The sequence below is a fragment of the Paramisgurnus dabryanus genome, chromosome 13 (assembly GCF_030506205.2).
Source record: "Paramisgurnus dabryanus chromosome 13, PD_genome_1.1, whole genome shotgun sequence".
Lineage (NCBI taxonomy): Eukaryota > Metazoa > Chordata > Actinopteri > Cypriniformes > Cobitidae > Paramisgurnus > Paramisgurnus dabryanus.
Genome location: NC_133349.1, coordinates 19,455,835 through 19,476,295, shown reverse-complemented (window position 1 = coordinate 19,476,295; position 20,461 = coordinate 19,455,835). Strand labels below are relative to the sequence as shown.

The window sequence follows — 20,461 nt, the reverse complement described above, 5'->3', positions numbered from 1 at the left end:
TCTTTCAATGAGGTCATCAGTAGACATTCCTAATTCTGATTTTCCTAGTAACAATTTTAAACAATCGAGTAATCTTCCACTGCATTAACTAATGAGAGAAGGATGACATGAGCTCCCCTGCTTCACTCATTGGTAGTCGCTCCTGAAAGTTGTTTATCATCTGAAATTTTCTCAACTTTGTTGAGTCGCTAGATACGCCCTTCCCGTTGCAAACAGTCACTGTCACTCGCGTTGCCAGAAGTCAGAAAAATTTCATTGAAATGAATGAGATTGCCTCGCTGTTACCAATTGCTGACGGTGAGCATGCAGCTTCAGAAGGACTGGTAATGTCAAAGATTTTGGCAAGACAGAACTCAAGCACAGATAGCAACAAAAGTCTTTATTAAAAAAACTACTTTTTAGTAGTTGTGAAAAGAGATCACTGTGAGTTAATCTAAACACTGTTATTTACATACATTCTTTGAGTTGAGTAAATTCTCTCAGATAAAGCAGGCTATTGAATATGGATTGCTGGAAAATTATGCCTTTAAAAGCGTTATGCAAATTCCTATAAAATGTATAAAAAATCTTGTTATTTGCCAAGAGAGTGTTTAATCAGATTGTATTCCGGGTGGTCTGGGTCCTTCTTCTCTTTTCTAAGAAAATAATAAAATAAACGAAATAACTTCTCATAAAATAATAAGCATAAATTGCTGCAGGTTAATGTAAATCATATTGTGGTGTGATTGGTCAAAACTCACCAGATCTTTCTTTACAAATGATCTGAAGAAGAATCACAGTAGGAGCAGCGAATGCTATTATCTCAACAATCACTATAATCACTATTAGACAGACAACAAAGAATAATAAGATTAAATTCATTAAAACTGTCAGTGACTACATCAAGGGTATGAAACAATAAAACAACATAATGACAAACTGTGTTCAACTTCAGTTCACTAATGTACACCCTTACATAAAATAAGCATATTCAAGTGCATTTTATTTAGTAAAGTTCAAGTATATTTTAAGTACACTTTATGCAGTAAGCATACTAAAATAACAGTTCTAGTAGTACACTTGTTTTAATACTGCTTATACTGGCCCACTTTTTAGGGTTTGCACCATGGTGCGGCCTCGGAGCGCACCAAATTACATTGTATAATTTTTCAGTTAGTGCAGTTTGTGTTCACATATGTTGTTTTATTGTACTCGAAACGCTGCACTGTACACCAAATGACAACGGTCAGCGCTTACAGCAGGTCTCTGACAGCTCTTACACCAAGGCCACCCCCCACGTTTACACGTTTAGTCATAAATGTGCATAAAATATCCTTTATGTTCATAACATGTGTCATGTCAGTCTTATGAACAACCTTCAAGTAAAGTATTACAGAATTTTTAAACAAAACACTGTTTTGTGCGTGCAAAGCTCATCCACACGTCTGCTCTGTACTGAATGCAGTTCAGCTCAGTGTACAGAGTATAGATGCTGAAAGAGTTGAGCACTTCACAGAGAAAACAAGACATGGCACTTATAGGGCGGTACAGGTGACACAGAGTGTGTACAGATGTGAAGATAAGGCTCATTTAAAGAGTTGCTAGATTTATTTTTAGTCGCTTATATAAACTTTTTTTGTAAGGGCAGTTATATTATATATATAATAAATGTAGTGGGGTGCTTTAATAACAATTCATACCTCTGTATAATGAGTTCAGGAATGTCTTATGGTCTTCAGTTTCTGATGCATTTCTAGTTGATGTTGTCTGAGGGTTTGCAGTGGTGACTGCTTGATCTGTGTAACAGGGGTCGACTGTTAGTTTTTTTAATATGTGTAATTTAATAAAACCTCAAATAACCAACATCACATAATACCTGAAGATCACACTGCATTAGTTGTATACTCTTAGAAGAAAACATTCTACATGGAACTGCCAAAAGTGCTAGGCACTTTAGTTATCAGTGGTTGTACCATTGTGGATATATCATGTATAGAATAGAATAAATTATGCAATAGAATACAAGATTACAATTACCCAGAGCCATGAAATACAAACATGAACTCTAATTTGATGACATTGTTGAGTTTACTGATCGTGGTGAAGATATTAATATCCCTAGGGGAATGTTTCATAAACGTGAGAACCCACGTTAATGTTACCCACGAGAATATTAATCTGATCGTTGCACAATTTATGAGATCGCTAAAAAAACTGGAAGAAGATCTTTGTGTCACTCAGCCAACCACTCGCTATACCAGCAGTGTTACAGCTGCTTATACCACATTGTGTGTTTTTTTGCACCTGGGAGTTTTTAGTGGGAGATGTTCATAAATGGTCTGTGAGCAGCAGAGTTATTAATCGGTTTGTAGGGGCCCTTTGTCTTCATTCAAGCCAAACCGTGACCTTTCCATCATGTTACAAATAAGATGCCATTCAAACCTCTTTCTTCCATAAGCAGGGTTTTTAAGTAGATACTTTTTTAAGTAGATATTTTGGGTATGTATACTTTACTGAAGTAATTATTTTTCAGACGACTTTTTACTTCTACTCCTTACATTTTCACGCAATTATCTGTAGTTTCTACTCCTTACATTTTAAAAATCGCCTCGTTACTTCTATTAATTTCGGCTTGTTTTCTTTTTTTACATTCCGGCTTGTCATCGTTAAAAAAACCTATCTTGATAAATTGCATCATCCAGATGAATGCGATTGTGGTTGGATGAGAAGTATAAACATACACCATTCCGACTCCCTATTGGTTTGTACGCAATCCCCGCCCACCCAGCTGACTGCAGAGGATCAAAAGTTTGTTCGATAGAGCTGCAAAGATAAACATAAAAGAACCGCGAGAGAGATTAGAAAGCATGCGGAGCAGTTTGCTCTCGCGATGCTTTGATATCATCCACCATCCGTTTGTACAGTAACAGAACGCGGCATTCTGTCTTCAAATGGAAAAGTACGAAATAAAACTCGGCCATCACTTTCAGGTCAGTTCACATTCACAAGCCTGTGTAAATGTATAGCTGGCTGCTGACACCAATTCATCTGTGTGATTTAAATAGTGTAACAATACCAATTTATATCATGTAACTTCAGTTGTTCAACTTAAATGACATTGTGCTGCGTTGCGTTTTGAAGCATGGCAAAGATATCTATGCTAAAGACATCTGTTGTTTTGTATATGCTAATAACTGCCCTAAATTTTATTTGCATTAACAAAAACTACTTAGCTGAATGCTTGAGTGTTAAATCAATCAAACACATAACCATACATACCAACTTTTGCTTTTGTTAATAGACATCAGGTCCTAAAACCTGATTCCTGTTTCCTTAAACCTGACTTTTAATTCACTTACAAGAAAGACATTTAGTTATTCTCCAAAATTGCTTGGATTTAAACTGTCTAAAGTAAAGTATACTAAAGTCCATTAGCTACACAAGTACAGATGCAGAAATATAGGCTATAATATATAATTGCATGTTTGTAGTTTGTGTTGCTGTCAAAATACAATTATAAATGATAACAATAGCATATTTCTATTCTCACACATACTATAGTTGTGTGCGATTTTGTTATTTTTTAACTAAAGAGGTCACCACTGTAAAAGTTTTGCCAGCAGCGGCCCTGCTCTGAAGTTTGACTTTTCATTACAATATTTATAGGCAACTAGTCATCATACCTTCCTCTCTATGGAACACATGTTAATGCTCAGTAGTACACATATATGGTTCTTTAATGCAGTGGTTATCAAACCTTTTTTGCAGCCTTCCTTGTGTACAGTGGATTCCTTCGCGGAATCCCCCAAAGAAAATGTATGACATAAAACATTATAAAACTTAAAATTTGAATTAAACAAAACATATTAAATTAAACAATGTATTGTAAGGTTTAATTACACAGAATTTATATTAAAGTATTGTATTTCATAAAATATTATAAAACTGGGGCCCCTGGAAACCATCTCACGGCCCCCAGTTTGAGAACCACTGCTTTAATGTATTTGTTTGCATTGTATTGAAATGCGTTCATTTACCGTATGTTGAAACAGATAGCCTAGGGGTAGGCAACATGGAGTGCCGATGTCCTGCAGTGTTTAGCTCCAGGTCTAATCAAGCAGACCTGAACAAACCAATAAAGGTTTATAAAGTCACCTGAAACTACAGGTAGCCAAGGTTTTATAAGGGTTGGAGATAAAATCTGCAGGACATCAACACTCCAGGACTGACGTTGCCTACCCCTGGCCCTAGTGCATCCCAAATTTTTTAACATTAACATTTTTAATATAACACTATAGTTATTATGGCCTTCAGAATTTTTTTTAGAGGAGATAGGGTAGTGCACAAAAGGCCCCTGTGGTGCAGCCTAGGCTTTTTTCCGTAATGACACTTTTTTCCTTACATTACTTTTACTTTTATACTTTAAGTAGTTTTGAAACCAGTACTTTTACACTTTTACTTGAGTAAAAAGCTTGAGTTGATACTTCACCTTCTACAAAAGTCTTTTTAAACCCTAGTATCTATACTTCTACTTAAATAATGAATATGAATACTTTTGACACCACTGCCAACCTGAAATAGTCACGGATTATTTTGTTCAGTTTTGCGTGACATTGTTACGTATTTCCTATGGGGAGCCAATTCTGCCATATTCATAAATAAATAAATACATAAATAAATATAGAAGGAAATGTAAAAAAACAAAATTACAGAAATAAATAAAGAAATATATATAAATGGAAATGTAAAAAAACAAAAATAAATGAGTATTTATACCTGTATTTCTTTATTTATGTATAATTTTTTTTTCACACTATTATTTATTTATTTATTCATTTATTTATACATTTATTTATTTTTACTTTTATTTATTTTCACATTTATTTATGTATAAATGTATTTATGTCTACACGTATTTATTTATACATTTATATATTTCTATATATATATTTATTTCCACATTTATTTATTTATACATTTATTTATTTCTTTTCTTCGTCTGTATGCTAATGAGGGGGGCATGCTTTACCTCAGACTTAGCAATCGATCTCTGAGTGCTAGTGCTGAAGCTTTGAGGCCACAGTGACACCTGGTGGTGTGAAAAGCGAACGAAGTTGCACATGGAGTGAATGACTTTGAGATGTGCAATATCCAAAACCTTATTTCAAGTTTTAAATCATTTTGTGTCACCATAACTGTGTATATATAGGGTCACTATACATAGCATACGTTCTGTACTCAGGACATGGCCGTAAATCGCCATCCGGTCGTGATTTCTAAAATGTCTTGGCACACATAAATATCAAAATGCACATTATCAATGACAGACCCTTGTAAGTGGACACTTTAATATGGAAACGCGTGAAATTATGCACTATTATGTCTTGACATAAGCTATATATGGTGATGCATATAAAGATTAAAAATCTATTCGTATAGAGAAATATAACCGCAATAGAAAGGTTTGTTTCTGTTGCTGTCAACGTTGTCTTTTGGACGTTTCATTTAAAAAAAATCAGTAAACTCAAAATCTGACGAGGGTTTGAAAGGACATGATGCTTCTGCGCAGCAACAGTACCATGGGATCTTATAATAATCATTACTTCATTTTCAGTCTATCGTCTGCTTTTCTTAGCAGCTCAGTCACACGTCACCTCGCCATGATTTGGATCACCTGCATGGCGTTATGCGTGTCTCGCTGTGTTTGCACGATCACCCTTTGTTAGATTTAATCCCGACCAGCTGATTCCACTTGATGACTTGTGATTAAGAGGCGCATTAAGCATTCAAATTGTCACATGTTGTGCATTGCAAAATTAGCAAACGCCAATGTAAAGTGTTTGCAGCCGGCGCGTTTCAAACGAGGCATTGATCAATATGCTTGCTTGCGCTGTTTCCCTCTGTGTCTGTGCTGCTGGTGGGCGAGCCTCAAACTCTGATCAGCCCCCATCCAGGGCATTTACATTAAATGTTATTAATAGTGCATAATTTCACGCGTTTCCATATTAAAGTGTCCACTTACAAAGGTCTGTCATCAGATATGTTGATAACGTGCATTTTGATATTTATGTGTGCCAAGACATTTTAGAAATCACGACCGGATGGCGATTTACGGCCATGTCCTGAGTACAGAACGTATGCTATGTATAGTGACCCTATATATACACAGTTATGGTGACACAAAATGATTTAAAACTTGAAATAAGGTTTTGGATATTGCACATCTCAAAGTCATTCACTCCATGTGCAACTCGCTTTTCACACCACCAGGTGTCACTGTGGCCTCAAAGCTTCAGCACTGGCACTCAGAGATCGATTGCTAAGTCTGAGGTAAAACACGCCCCCCTCATTAGCATACAGACGAAGAAAAGAAGAAATAAATAGATGTGTAAATAAATAAATGTGGGAATAAATATATATAGAAATATATAAATGTATAAATAAATACGTGTAGACATAAATACATTTATACATAAATAAATGTGAAAATAAATAAATGTATAAATAAATGAATAAATAAATAAATAATAGTGTGAAAAAATACAATTATACATAAATAAAGAAATACAGGTATAAATACTCATTTATTTTTGTTTTTTTACATTTCCATGTATATATATTTCTTTATTTATTTCTGTATTTTTGTTTTTTTACATTTCCTTCTATATTTATTTATTTATTTATTTATGAATATGGCAGAATTGGCTCCCCATATATTTCCACCATTTTACGTGCCCCTGCCACGACTTTCTTTTCCGTGACAGTTTCACGTATTGGTTACTCAACTGTTTTTCCTATTTTTAAACAATTGTCATTTCGGTTTGGGGTTAGATTTGCTGTTTGCATTACGATGTCACTTAAAGTATTGGTTTATAAAAGATTTTTGTATGCTTTTTAAACCATTGTCACCTGACGTTAGGGTTAAAGTTGGGTTTGGGTAAGGATGTCATTTTATGTGACAGAAAATTGTTCTAACCCCAAGCTGAAGCGACAATTGTAAGAAAATAGGAAAAACATTTGAGTAACGAAAACATGAAAAGAAAGTCGTGGCAGGGCACGTAAAATTGTGAAAATCTGTGACAATGTCACGCAAAACTGAGCAAAAATGTTGCGTGACTATTTCATGTATTTTGTGAGATCAGGCTGCAGAAAAATCTGAAAGAATAAGAAATGTTGGCACATCGTACACATTTCAGAATTTTGGCAGAGAGCAAGATTTTGAAGCTAGAATTTCCAGTGGCCTCTTGCTCAGGGACAGTTTTTGCCACTGTGGGTCATGACACCCTTCATGAATCCCCTTAACACTGCACAGCCATGTCATCTTAGATATACAAGTCATTTAACTTAAATGATATAAGCTGACTTAAAAAATAAAAGATTTAAATCTTTAATCTCTTTGGGCACTATTTAAACCCAACGCAAGTGTCTTTGGCTAGTTTTAACACGGCGCAATGATCATTTTCACATTTAGCAACACGCAATTGACCAACAAAAACCTGGTCTAAAGTCTAAAGTCAATGGCGCAATATTCTTTTTGTTATTTAAAGAGCGCGTTAGTAATATGCGCCTATTAACGGGTTGACAACGCGGGTTTGCTTATCACATACATGGATGCGCAGCAGCACATAAACGCTTTTAAATATGAAAAAATAAATAGATTAAAATGTAAAAGATTATTATTGAGTCTCTTGGAATAATTAATAAGAGCCAATTATAAGACAATAGAAGGCGTAAAGAGCTGCTTCACCTGTAGCCTGGTAAGTAAATAAATGCTTTGCTTTAAACAAATGCATCATTGTTTAAATGTTTTTTTAAATGCTACCCCACAGATTTATTGTACACTGAAAAAAATTATTCATTCAATTTACAAAATTTTTTTAAGGTAAGTGGTTGCAATCAATTTATTTAAGTTACATAATTTTTTTCAGTATATTTCATGACTCTATACCTGTTGATATGGTGAGATGAGAAACATTTTTAAGTAATGCTTTAAAAACAAACAAAAAACATGGTTGTTGAAACAGCTCTCCGCACGTTAGTAAATTCTTCATCTCTTGTTTGTTACAAATAAAATATTTTTAGAGCACAAACCTTTTTTTGCATATTTGCAAATTATTTTATTAGATTACAATGATTATGTAGGATACATTTACAGCATTACAGCCTGCTATTTTTACTTCTATGATGGCATTTAAAGGTTTTAATCCAAAAAATTATTTTAATAAAAATGAAAACAACAAAAATTTTTAACATTATTCTTAAACTGGTGGTCTTTTTCCTCCGCTTAGTTTTTCAGTTTACAAATTCCGCTTTCTAAATAGGGATTAGGCATGGCACCAGCGCAACTGGCTTTTGAAAGGGATGAGAGCTGAGACTCTCATTGGTTTGTTGCACATTATGCCCAAAACACACACATTGCTCATTATGAGAAAAGGAACAACCCTTTTAGGCCGTGAGCTTGGTGCATTTTCCCATCATTAAAGCATAACTAAGCCCCAAACCAACTTTTTTTAGTTAATGATCTGTAAGAATGGGGCTTTATTAGTGCTGTTCATTGATTTTAGTAACTTTTTCACATTTGGATATAAAGTGTTTCAATACTACAATATATGGTGAAAAAATGTCTGTCGTTTGTGTGTTGCCCTCTTCAGGTTGAACGGTGGCTACTGCAGTTGAATTTTCCTATTGGATGTTGGGTCCAAAAAATACCTTGTGACGTAATCAGGTTCAAGCTCACCACGTCCTTGTTATGATCTCGCCACACACTTGGTACAAGCTTAGTTCGTCCCTCTATCTCTGTTGGGATCTGCCCACTTTTCTTGCATTTTTCAAATATTGCCAGTGGGTGGAGTCAGGCTCTGACCAGGGGTTTAGTTACGCTTTAAATTAGCAAAAGTGGAATTGGACACGCCCATTTAGACCATGCCCTTTTGACAATGCGCATAGATTGTTAAAATAGGGCCCACTAACTTTAAAAAAGTTCAAATTTTTAAACTTTAATGTAATGTGAACAATATTGCCATATTGATTTTTTTATGTTTTACGTTGTGACTTGTTAAAACAACGCTTTGACACAGGAAAAAGTCTGTAATTAAGAGGGCGATCAGCCAGCTTAAACACAGATTTCACTGTCTTCACAGCGATCTGCGCAAGGGCTTGCAAAATTATTGTGGCCTACATGGATGTTTTAACATGTCAACAAGTATTCTGCCTTCAAACAGCAGGATGAAGTGAAGGGGCATAAAGCAATATGCCTAAAATGCATTAAGTGAATTAAGTGGATTTGACACTAAAGTACATGAAGAAACGTATAGTACCTGTTAAGAGCATTCGGTTACAATCATTACAAACATCTCGTTGGCAAAGGTGGCGTTTAGTGGCTTTTGCATATAAACTTTTATTTGTTCTCATAATTACATAAAAACACAACACTTTAAGAACTTTCAAAAAATGTATTTATTCATCAATTGATGTGCTTGTTATTTTCCCTTCGCTTTGTAGCGGTAGAAGTTTGTTGTTAAGAATAATGTGGTAAAGATCTTGATTTTCCTTCTCCTTTTTGAGTTTTTCAATCTCTAACTGCAGTTTGGTCTTTTGTAACTGTAAGACTTCCATCTGCAGTTCCAGCACTTCTTCTCTTGTAACGGCAGAAGAGGATATTTGTGTTTTTCTGCAATTCAGAAGTTTTAAAACAAATGATAAAATAGTCTAAAATAAAGCTGTTCAAAGTCAAATTAACAATAGACTAAAATAATTGTTAAATAAAGCCTCACTTGGCTGCTGCCTTGTTCGGTGTACTGCTGGCGTTCTTTCGATGTTGAAACTGCTTTTCCTGAGATTGCTGGGAAAGTCTAATGCGTGAAATGAATAACATAATATTATTTGTTGTCATATATTATGCCTGTTATGATTTTTCAATTGTATTTTCTCATAGCAGTGATAAGTTTGATTATATTTTATGCTGATGCGAGACAAAGTTCTCTCACTCAGTGTTATGCTGTTCCTCTGGTTCAGCTTTGCTCTCTAAACCTTCAGGGATGCCATCCAGGACAGATGTGTCCACCCCGAGGAGGTCTTGGACAATTTTAGTAGAGTTTAAACATTCAGGTGGCGGTGGTCCTTTACCTGTTTATCAGTTTTGTAACCATTAGCTTTTTGTGATACAACAACAAAACGCACAGTGCTATAAAAATAGGCTAATAAAATTTAAACCGTTTGAGGCAGTTTCCCAGACAGGGCTTACACCTAGTCCCAATGAAGTCTAGTACAATAGAGTTGTATAACGGCAAACCTGGTTTGGTTACGGAAAACACTTAACAGTTTCCCTTACCAGCCCCCTTTCCACCAGCAAGAACCAGGTGCTAGTTCAGAGCTAGTGCTTTTGCTGGTTCGGATATGGTTTGACTGCTGAGTCTACTAAGAACCGGTTTTCCTTTCCATGTGCTAGAGCCAAGTCTTAAGTCACTGCTTCCGTCTCATCTTTCCCAGCAACGTTAGGGTGTTTTCACATATACACTGTTTAGGTCGGCCCAAATGACGTGTCGCTCCGATTACGGTTCGTTTGGGTCAGTGTGAACACAACAGCCGCACTCGGGTGCGCACTAAACGGCCGCTCCAAGCACGCTCTTAACAGGTGGTCTCGGAGCGGCTGTTGCCGAACTCTGGGGCGACCCACCTGTGGTGTGAACACTGCTGGACCTCGGGCCGAACCAAATACAGGAAGTTCTCCACATGTTTGAGCCACTGGGCTTTCGTTGTGACGTGAGCCGGGTGTTATATTTTGGGTTAACAACAAACAAGCCAATCCTGGTCCGTTGCATAGAGATTCGCTGTCTCCTTTACGTTTGAGCTAATGATTTTATAAATGCATAGCTGTCCTCCACACACAAATAGTGACATTACGGGCTTTTTAGCAAACGGCTCCGTGAGAAAGGCTTTAATAGAATAGAATAGCTACGCAATTTTGCGTTAAAGCAAAGAAACTTCGCAAAGACGTGCATCGTTTATCTCCACATCTTGATAGCTGCGCTCTCCCTGTCAGGCTGGTTGTCGTGGAAACGTGGGGGTGGTCATGAGATGGTAAGAGCTGTCAGAGACCAATGACAGCGCTGACCGTTGTCACATGGTGTACGGTGCGGCATTTCGAGTAAAGTAAAAAATATATATATGTGAACACGGACCGCACTAACTGAAAAATGAAACAATGTATTTTGGTGCGCTCAGAGGCCGCACCACGGTGCACACCAACATATGTGAAAACAACCTTAGAGAAGCAGCGCCAAACAAACACACCATCAATGTTGGGTGTTGTATTGTTATTAATGGTCATGGATATGTGTACCTATATTGGCTCCAAACACAGCAATCCAACATATACGTGAAGCTCGACGTAATTTATATAAATGAAAGTTGCAATTGAGAATAATGGTAAGTACAAGACTGTTCATTTAAACAGAACAACATTAGCTTTAGAATGTAGCTACACTCCTAGAATTGTGTCACAGTAACCTCGCACCCAGCTTTAGACACAATCGCTTCTTTATGTGCTACTAAAGAAGCACATTTCCTGGTTCAGAGCTGGTGCTTTGGGTTTTGAAAAAGAAAGAACTGATTTGAAATTAGGCTTCGGCTCTGAACCAGAACTTAAACTGCCTTGGTGGATAAGAGGCAGAACTGTTTAAGGGATTATATGCAACACCCTTAAGTATTCTCTTAGGTAAGGGGAAATCACCCCTTAAGTGTCATACTTAAGGGAAAAACTAAGATATAGTGGAAGATTTTCAATTTTTTTTTTAAAAAGAACCGGCCCTCCACTTTTTAAAAAAAAATGCACATGCGCAACACCCTACATTGCGATGTTTCCTTGTCATGTCTGCGCGGTTCGTGACTTGTGCAGCCAGCTAGCATCACAAATCACTGCTTACTTCAACTTTTACTAGCAGTGATTTTAAATGGGTTTATCCAAATAGCATGACAAACTTTACCTGTCAAGTAGACACTTCAAGACTGAGGCATCAGTGGGAACCCCAACATGTGCTTTTAGCGCATGCCAGCGTGTAAAATAGTCTCCCAAAAACATTGTGGCCTTTCTCTTCTTGTCATGAAATTCGTCACTCGACACTTTTTCTCTTGCGACCCTCAGACATTTTGAAAAAACACGATGAGAATGTGAGCGTCAATGAATGGCTGAAGCCGTAGCCCACCACATATACACCTGAAAGTGCGCATGTGTAGAAAGTGAACCTGGGACGAGCACGTACGACGGCCTTACGTCAACATATCATCAGAATGATTGACAACTGGTATGAGCAATAGTCTTGATGATCCACCCGGAAAAAAGAAAATCTTCTGCTATACCTTTAAGATGCTTTATGCAACCGGGCCCTAGTCCTGGCCTAATCTAACACTGTCCATAAAACCGCCTTCAAGCGGTTTGGCAGTCCAAGAGTGGATTAAATAACCCAAAACACCATGAGGTGTTTCTCAGACAGGGCTTACAGTGCCTTGCAAAAGTATTCATACCAAATGAAAAATGTCCACATTTTTTCATGTTACAACCACAAATAAAAATGTATTTTATTGGGATTGTATGTGACACAAGGTGGTGCATAATTGTTAAGTGAAATAAAATTTATAAATGGTGTCCAAAATGTTTTACAAAGAAATATCTGAAAAGTGTGGCATGCATTTAGTTCTGTCTTAATCTTAACCCTGTCTGGGAAACCACCTCTAAACCTCCACGGATATAGCTGTAAATCTTGAATATTGCTTGAATAGTTTAAATGCTACAAATCCCTAGAAATGCACCAACTATTTTGCAGTTGCTAGGTGCCAGTTCATAGATCACAAGGCAGTGTTACAAACTGTGAATGCACAGATGTATTTGCAAGGGTAATGATTCACTAGACTATGTGAGAAAGACAGAATGCAAAAAAAACAAAAAATTTCTGGTGTCTGTGTGATTAGTAAATTCATGTAATTAATTAAGTGTAGGGTTTAGTGGTTTCATCTGACTTGTGTTGAACTTGAGAATTCAAGTGATTCATTACAATGCAACTTCTCAGCTTTCACTATAGAGTTACGGTCAGCTGTGCTTTGCATAATTGAGCATTTGGATAAGCAGCCACTGGTGTATTTAATGATCTGGATAAAAATCAATCTTACGCTTAACAATGAGTTTCATGGGGAAGGTCTCTGGTTGGGGCATGGTGCGGTGTGACACCATGCAGGTGATGTCTTTGCCGTTATCCACGGGTTGCGGGGCAAGCATGTACTGGCTCTGGACGGTGACCGTGTTGTCGGGATTGTTTGTCATCTGCAGCGTCGTTGCATTTCCATTCAGCGTGGTGGACCAAGAAATGGTTGCTGCAGGACGGCCATTGGATGATTCACAGCTTGCCACAACAACCGGAGTGTTGCCTGCAGTAACTGTGAATGTAGTAGCCATGTTCCTCGGTTTGACTGTAGGGAAGAGAGAGAGTTTGACCTTTATTTAATGGTTCTACTGTGAGGAGGGTAGGAGCAGGCTGGGATGGCAAGATCACAGTTTGGTTTGTCCTAAAACACGCTAACACAGCGCTCACATTGTACTCATGTTTGCTCTGAGAAAGATTTAAAGAAAGAGAAAGGAGAAAAGCAATAGACAGCAAGCGATAAATAATACATAAAAGCCATTAAGTCAACAGACACTGACATGATCCCTTTTCCCCAGTGCTGAAACTACACTTACCAATGCTGGGTTATTTTCAAATGTGCTTTAGACATCTCCAAGCCCCTAAACACCGAAGACATCATCAAGGGTGAAAAGGGGGCGCTTATGAGCACACTTCGGAGGGTAAAAAAGACAGATGGGACACCCTACGGACTCGTAGACTAAACGAGCACGCGCAGTTTAAGGCCACGAGACCGAAAGTCCACATGAAGTGCGCCATTTGGGACAGGGCCTAATATTTCAACTCTTTAAAAGCCACATCCGCACTGCAGGTCATGTGACAAGAACTAAACAATCAGATTTACCCTGTATATATCAACATTGTATTATGTAAACATTGTATCATTCGATTTCAACTTAAGATGGAGGAACAGCCGATCATAGCTGTACAGGCAAATCCAGACCTTTGTGATGGGTCAAACAGCTATTATTTTGCTTTTTAAAGCTTTAAAACCTTGGCTTGGTTTGTTTCCACAAACTTACCCAGCATGATCAGTGATGACACTCCCTGTTCATTGCCGGAAGGGTAGGTGGCATATTCACAGATGTATCGCCCCTCGTCGGTCATCTTCAGATCCTTGATTTGAATGGATGGGTTGTCCAGAGTGGGTGGGTTCAGTACAAAACCAACACGCCCTGCTACGGGGGATTTGGTTGGATAATTTATCCCAAACTGTGGATGGAAAACAGCGATGTTTGTCCGCTCTCCATTGGTCGGTTCAAGGATCCATGACACCTGCAGCCCAGAGAAAACAAACATTGGGGGTTTGGGTACACAAATTCTGTATATTCAGTATTGGCAGAAAATAATATATACTTTAGGAACCAAATGCATTGCATACCAACAGATGCATGCAGCAGAAAATGGGCATAAATATTTTAGTAAGGGTAAAAAATACATACAAAGCTCTCCACCACATTGCTACAGTGGGCCAAAGTGACTGCCAGGGTAATGTGGTTGTTAAATGGTTTAGTGTAGTCTGCTTTATTATCCACCAGGTAATTTTTTTAATTAGATAACTTAAAAACTAGTACATCTCTAACAAGCCATCATTCTTTAATTTCTGTATTGGTTATAGAAATTTCCAACTTATCTTCAACAATAAGTTTTGGATGTTTCACATGATTTACTAGACAAATACCTGAGTGAACCGAAAATTTCTCGGGTTTGTAAGCTGGCAACGCAATGTCACAGTCTGACCAGGATATGACACAACTTCTGGCTCCACCTTCACCCACTGAGCTAATGAACCTGAAAAGGAATGAGAAGAGGTCATAAGAACAGGAAACAACCTTCACTTCTGTCTGGCTACGTTCAGGTGACCCACGACCACCTTGCCACACGTGTGAGAGAAGAATTCAACACATGCTGGTGCAGTCAAAGATGCTGAAATGAGAAATGATGAACGAGGTTACATTGAAACAGCAAGTAGGCCAGTGCTTCTGATCTCAGGCAGGGTGTGCAAAAGAGCGAGAGTCTAAATACAAATGTGTGTGCAAGCGTGTGTGAAAGTATCTATGAATATCCGGCTCCCTCTCTGCCCGAAGCATTTAACATCTAACACATGACAAAACACATTCATCAAGTGTGTGTGTGTGTGTGTGTGTGTGTGCGTGCGTGCGTGCGTGCGTGGCGCCAGTCCTAGACTTCTAGGACCCCAAGCAAAACTTTGCCCTGTCAGCTTGTTTATAAAAGACCATACATTGTAAATTTGTATACACAAAATGTTAAACAACTTAAATTGTATTACCGTGCGTGTAATTTCCATATGGACATTACTTTGACACTCATCTTACTCACTACATTTAGGCATTTAGCAGACACTTTTATTCAAAGCGACTTACAAAGATTATGAAACACTTAAGCGATTTGTCAGGCAATAATACAAGTACTGCTTATACCAAATACCACATTACTTCCTGATTATAACATTCCCACAATCTGCAAATTACAAAAGACTTTCCAAATTGCTAACAAAGCATGATAAATATAGTTTACTTGCAAAAGTGCTGACAGGAATCACACCACAGCTTGTGCAACTGAATGTGTTTTTTTCTTATTTAAAACAAGGGATGTTTTAATTATTGATGTCTTTAATTCAAAGCTTTGAAAAGCATTGTTTCTCCCATCACTACAGATACATCTACTACCCAGTGTCCAGCTGTTCAGACGGGATTTTGTTGTGGAATTATCAGGGGAAATAAGAGGTGGTAAACTTTAATTTAATTTAAGCTTTAGTATTAATCTGACGAGAGCTGGTTTTCAGATGCTCTGATCTAGATGTGCTCTTTATTCACTGCAAGTCCTTGATCAACATCTAAGTTTTTTTATTCTGGTCGTTTACATCCTGCATCAAGTGTGTGTAAGCACAGCAACAGCTGGCTGATCAAATCACAGACAGAGAGATGTCATACCAGGTCTCACACGTCTATGATTAATCTCAGAGAGTCAATAAAGCAAACCTTACCTGTGAACTAACGAAATATAATGCCTATAACTCTGTCCCTGGAGCAAATCACTGCATGGTCCATCTTCTCCCAACATGCAGGCAGACATTTAAATCATCTAAACCTGTATTAAGCTCTTCAGAAAGACGGATCACTAAAGCTGAGCTAAAGCACTAAGCCTGTTTTGACTGCAATAGTTGGAATCTTTTTGAAGCTGCTGCAGCCAACTTGGACAAGCTCACATGCTGTGACATCATACATCAGTTTCTGTGAGAAATACAGTACTGTGCAAAAGTCTTAGGCCACAATGCATGCCAGAATTAGATTTGTTGTTTTTGTAATGTTATAGTGATTATATATCATTATTTCTCAGTCTCTTTAAAGGTGCAGTGTGTACATTTTAGCGGCATCTAGTGGTAAGGTTGCGAATTGCAACCACGGCTTAGTCCACTGCTCACCCCTCACTTTGAAACACATAGAGAAGCTACGGTAGCCGCCACCGGACAAACAAAAATTTATTTTTACAAATAAATTAAAGACCTATTTATTTTTTATTGCATTTTCGTAATATAATCTTGTTCTTATGCTCCTCTTAATTGTTTTTATGATGTATTGTTTTTACCTGTGTACCTGTAGCACTTTGAGACATGTCCTTCATGTATAAAGTGCACTATAAATAAAAATTATTATTATTATTATGTCATCGTCGGAGACAACTTAGTAAAAAAATGTGTCCGATAAGGGCTTCTGTAGAAAAATGGCAGCACAAAATGGCGACTTCTATGTAAGGGGACCCTCGGTGTATGTAGATAAAAAAAGTTTTGTTTTAAGGTAATAAACACATAACGGTTCATTATGAAAGGTCCATATTACACCACTGATAATATACACTGTAAAAAAAAATCCGTAGAAATTACAATGTTATTGCAGCTGGGTTGCCGGTAATTTACCATAGATTTACATTTATGTTATTTACTGGCAAAAGTTTGTTCAAAGTTAAATAAATTTTAAATATTAACAAGTCTTTATCTTTACAGAATAAAACTATACAATAACAGCCTCATGCAAAGCATTCTGGGAACCAGAAATCATCATCAACACTTTTCTGTTTTTTGCTTCAGATTTTGTTTCCCAGAATGTTTTGCTTGATGCTGTTTTTTTTAGTTTTACTCTGTAAAGACAAAGACTTGTAAATGTTTAATGTTCATTTAACTTTGAACAAAATATTGCCAGTAAAAAACATAAATTTAAATCTACGGTAAATTACCGGCAACCCAGCTGCAATTTCTACAGAATTTTTTTACAGTGTAGTTTTGTATATTATTTTGCATTTCTGTCAAGAGATCCTTCTAAATATTACACACTGCACCTTTAATAGAATACATCCAGAAAATACAGGTAATGTGTAGTATTAAAAACTGTATAAATGTGTAAACTGATGTGCGCGTCAAGTTTTAAGGGTAAACTCCCCTTCCACTTGAGCAATAGCAGGAAACTGCAGGATCTCTTAAACCTAAATACAATTTAATCCTATTTTCTAATCTTAAAGAAATTAGTCTTTTTACTTCATTCTGCTCAAAAACGCTCAAGATGTGTTTAGTGCCAAGAGAGGACACACTAAACACAGACGATGCCTAAAAAAGACATTTAGTCCTGAAAATGTTTTTTGTGTGTGTGTGTGTGTGTGTGTGTGTGTGTGTGTGTGCATATTTCCTGTATTTTCTGTTTGTATCTTAATAAAATAGATTGAAAAATAAATATGTATGGACATTAAAACTTCTAAAACAACAAGTCTGGTAGTGGTGGCCTAAGACTTTTGCACAGTAGCCTACTGTAGGCCTACATTCCTACCAGCATCTACTTTATATACAGAAACCACGGTTCTTAGCCAGAACAATCAGGCCAAAAACACATTGATAAATTTGCCCCATCACACCAAGCTGATGATCAACACCAGTTAGCATTTGCATTCTGTGCCTGCATGAGAGAAGATAACTTTCAATACCAGCAGTTGGCAGTATTTAGTATTTATTGCTCAAAAAACTGGAAACTGGATAAGTGACTGCTGGGATACAAAGCAGCACAGCAAGCACTTGCTTACCAGTTTCACACAAATTTTACTGACTACAAATACATTTGTGATTTATCTATAATGTCTGATAATTAGCATTTGGCACTGGTTTTGTCAGCTCAAATTTGTGCAAACAAATGAAAAAATGTTTCTATAGGTTTTCTTTTGACTTTGTTGTTTTCTTGCTTTAGTGCTTACATTTTCGTGCACTTGTAGGCTAAGTCCCGACAAGCTTTGTCCCTACTACGACAAGCTGAATCAGACCCTTATTTTCCCCCTGAAAGTGGTTCCTTTCCTCTATGATTATGAGCCGGTGTACCACTTTTATATTAGCACCTTTTTTGTTTAGGGTTAATAATATTAATAGTCTTTGCCTAGATGTTTGGCTGAGCTGTCCACAACTAGACACAGCCCTGTTTATAGGTGAGAGGTTTATCATGGTGGTATGTTTTTTAGTTGTACTGTCTTTAAATAATGGCTTTATGTATCTTTATCTTTTCAAGACTTTGTTTTTATGAAGATGTGATAAACAATGGCATCTGTCAGGTCAAAATTAAATCATAGACCTTCAGTTGTTAGTGTCATCTTATGAATTTGTTTTATGTCAGCATACAAAAACTGAGACAGTGTGATGGCCTAATAGACCAAATATAGTCTTGCTATGAGTAACCCACTTCTACACTAAATAAGCTTAAATTTGGTTACATGAGATGTATGATATTCCAATATAATAATAAATTTTGTTTATAGGCACCTTTCTTGACATTCAAGGACACCTTACAAAAGTAAAACATAAAACAAAGCAATAATAAACTATAAAACAATCAAATTACATTCAGTCAAGGCTATTTCAAATATCCTAAGAAAGTTTATTCTATAAAAAAGGGGCAGCGGTTAATGCTCACGAACCCATAGAAGAAAGACTCACACATGGTACTGTTAAAGACAGAGAAGATACAGATCTTAAAGAACAAGAGGGAGTATATCTTATAAGAAGATCAGTAAGATAAGTCGGGGCCAGGTTATGAAATGCCTTAAATGCCAGGAGTAAAATTTTAAACTCAATGCGCTCCTTCACAGAAAGACAGTGCAGGTGTTGAAGAACAGGAGATATGTGAATATGTATGCAAAGTCAACAGGTGTTCAAGGTGTTTGCTTTCATTTCTTTTACATGTTCTGAAAGTATACGCATCGTCTATTCTTGGGCTATGGTTAGACATCTATTAGTTTCACTGGTAGCCCAAATTTTGCCTTGTTTTAGCCAAAATTGTTTGCTATTATATTTCATAAATTCACAGATTACATTAATATTATTTATAAAGTGTAACTTCAGCACAGAAGGTAAAAGCTAAAATGCCTTATTGAGTTGAAAAAGAAAGAGAATCATATTATGTTAAGGACATCTTAAACTCAGTTCTGACTTTTTATTCTGGATGCATACATATGTAACCATAAAGCCTTTTGAGAAGATAATATATTTTCACTTTTCCACAGTTTTTTCTCCACTTTTTACAATTTAAATCTTTTCTAAAATAAAACAAATGAACAATATATTGGTTTAGATAACTTTATAACTTTCTCATGAGTTTCTCATATTAAATTTTACTCTTTGATACTCTTTGATAAATGTTAGTACACTGTGTACCAAACATAACATTAGTTTTAAGGAAGATGAAACTGGGAATGTTCAAACTAACACTTTACCAGACTCTCTGCAAGAGTAATTCAATGCATTTGTTTTTCATCATATACAGATCTTTTAAAAAGTCTTATATATTTTACCTGTGAGAAGTGAGCAGAGAATGATGAATCCCAGCAGACATTTATGACTTACAGCAGCCATTCTGATATTCTGTCAGAGGTTCTTTTTAGATGAACTTGCAGCTGTTTGAAACATTTGAGCTCTTCCTTTGGTTTATAACTTCTCTGTATTACCAGCTGAGTGTTAATTCATGAAACCATTATGCCACCAAAGGTCACAAAGATGACCAGATTTCTGAGAAACATTTCCTTGTTCAGTGTTTCTTAAGCTGACACATTCAAAAGAATTAAAGGTCAAATAACACACTATTTCTGCTAATCTCATGTTAACTTGAGTACCAATAGTATTGTATCCTTCATATCTCTGAAAAGTCTTTCGTTTTATCAAATTTTAATTTGTTTTAGTTTTATAAAATTTTATCAAAAGACAGTATTTGTCTTTTACAAATTTGATAAAACCTCATCCACTGTTCCGTGATTTTTGTAAAGTT

General features: G+C 36.6%; 1 protein-coding gene across 3 annotated transcripts; it reads right to left on the bottom strand.

Annotated features, from left to right (window-relative positions):
- Nucleotides 1-418: 418 nt before the first annotated feature.
- Nucleotides 419-20,384, bottom strand: LOC135743386 (nectin-2-like). Of its 3 annotated transcripts, none has more exons than XM_065261070.2 (7): nucleotides 19,992-20,384; nucleotides 14,833-14,942; nucleotides 14,174-14,426; nucleotides 13,144-13,440; nucleotides 1,680-1,775; nucleotides 741-821; nucleotides 419-635 (listed from the first exon to the last, which is right to left on the bottom strand). In XM_065261070.2, exons 1-7 carry the CDS (start codon nucleotides 20,050-20,052, stop codon nucleotides 595-597), a joined length of 939 nt encoding a protein of 312 aa, XP_065117142.1. In that variant the 5' UTR covers nucleotides 20,053-20,384; the 3' UTR covers nucleotides 419-594. The 3 variants fall into 3 exon arrangements, with proteins under 3 accessions (XP_065117142.1, XP_073667717.1, XP_065117141.1); XM_065261069.2 differs by lacking the exons at nucleotides 419-635; nucleotides 741-821; nucleotides 1,680-1,775 and adding exons at nucleotides 9,017-9,649; nucleotides 9,753-9,830; nucleotides 9,966-10,104 and having other exon boundaries at nucleotides 19,992-20,378; XM_073811616.1 differs by lacking the exon at nucleotides 1,680-1,775 and having other exon boundaries at nucleotides 420-635; nucleotides 19,992-20,380.
- Between the last annotated feature and the right edge of the window lie 77 nt (nucleotides 20,385-20,461).

Bases quoted from the DNA above. Each gene is read 5' to 3' on its own strand.
- LOC135743386 (XM_065261069.2), bottom strand. From the start codon at position 20,052: ATGGCTGCTGTAAGTCATAAATGTCTGCTGGGATTCATCATTCTCTGC. The intron at 14,427-14,832 runs GTATTTGTCTAG...TCTGGGCTGCAG, and splicing joins GAAATTTTCGGTTCACTCAG to GTGTCATGGATCCTTGAACC. The intron at 13,441-14,173 runs GTAAGTTTGTGG...TCTTCCCTACAG, and splicing joins GTCATCACTGATCATGCTGG to TCAAACCGAGGAACATGGCT.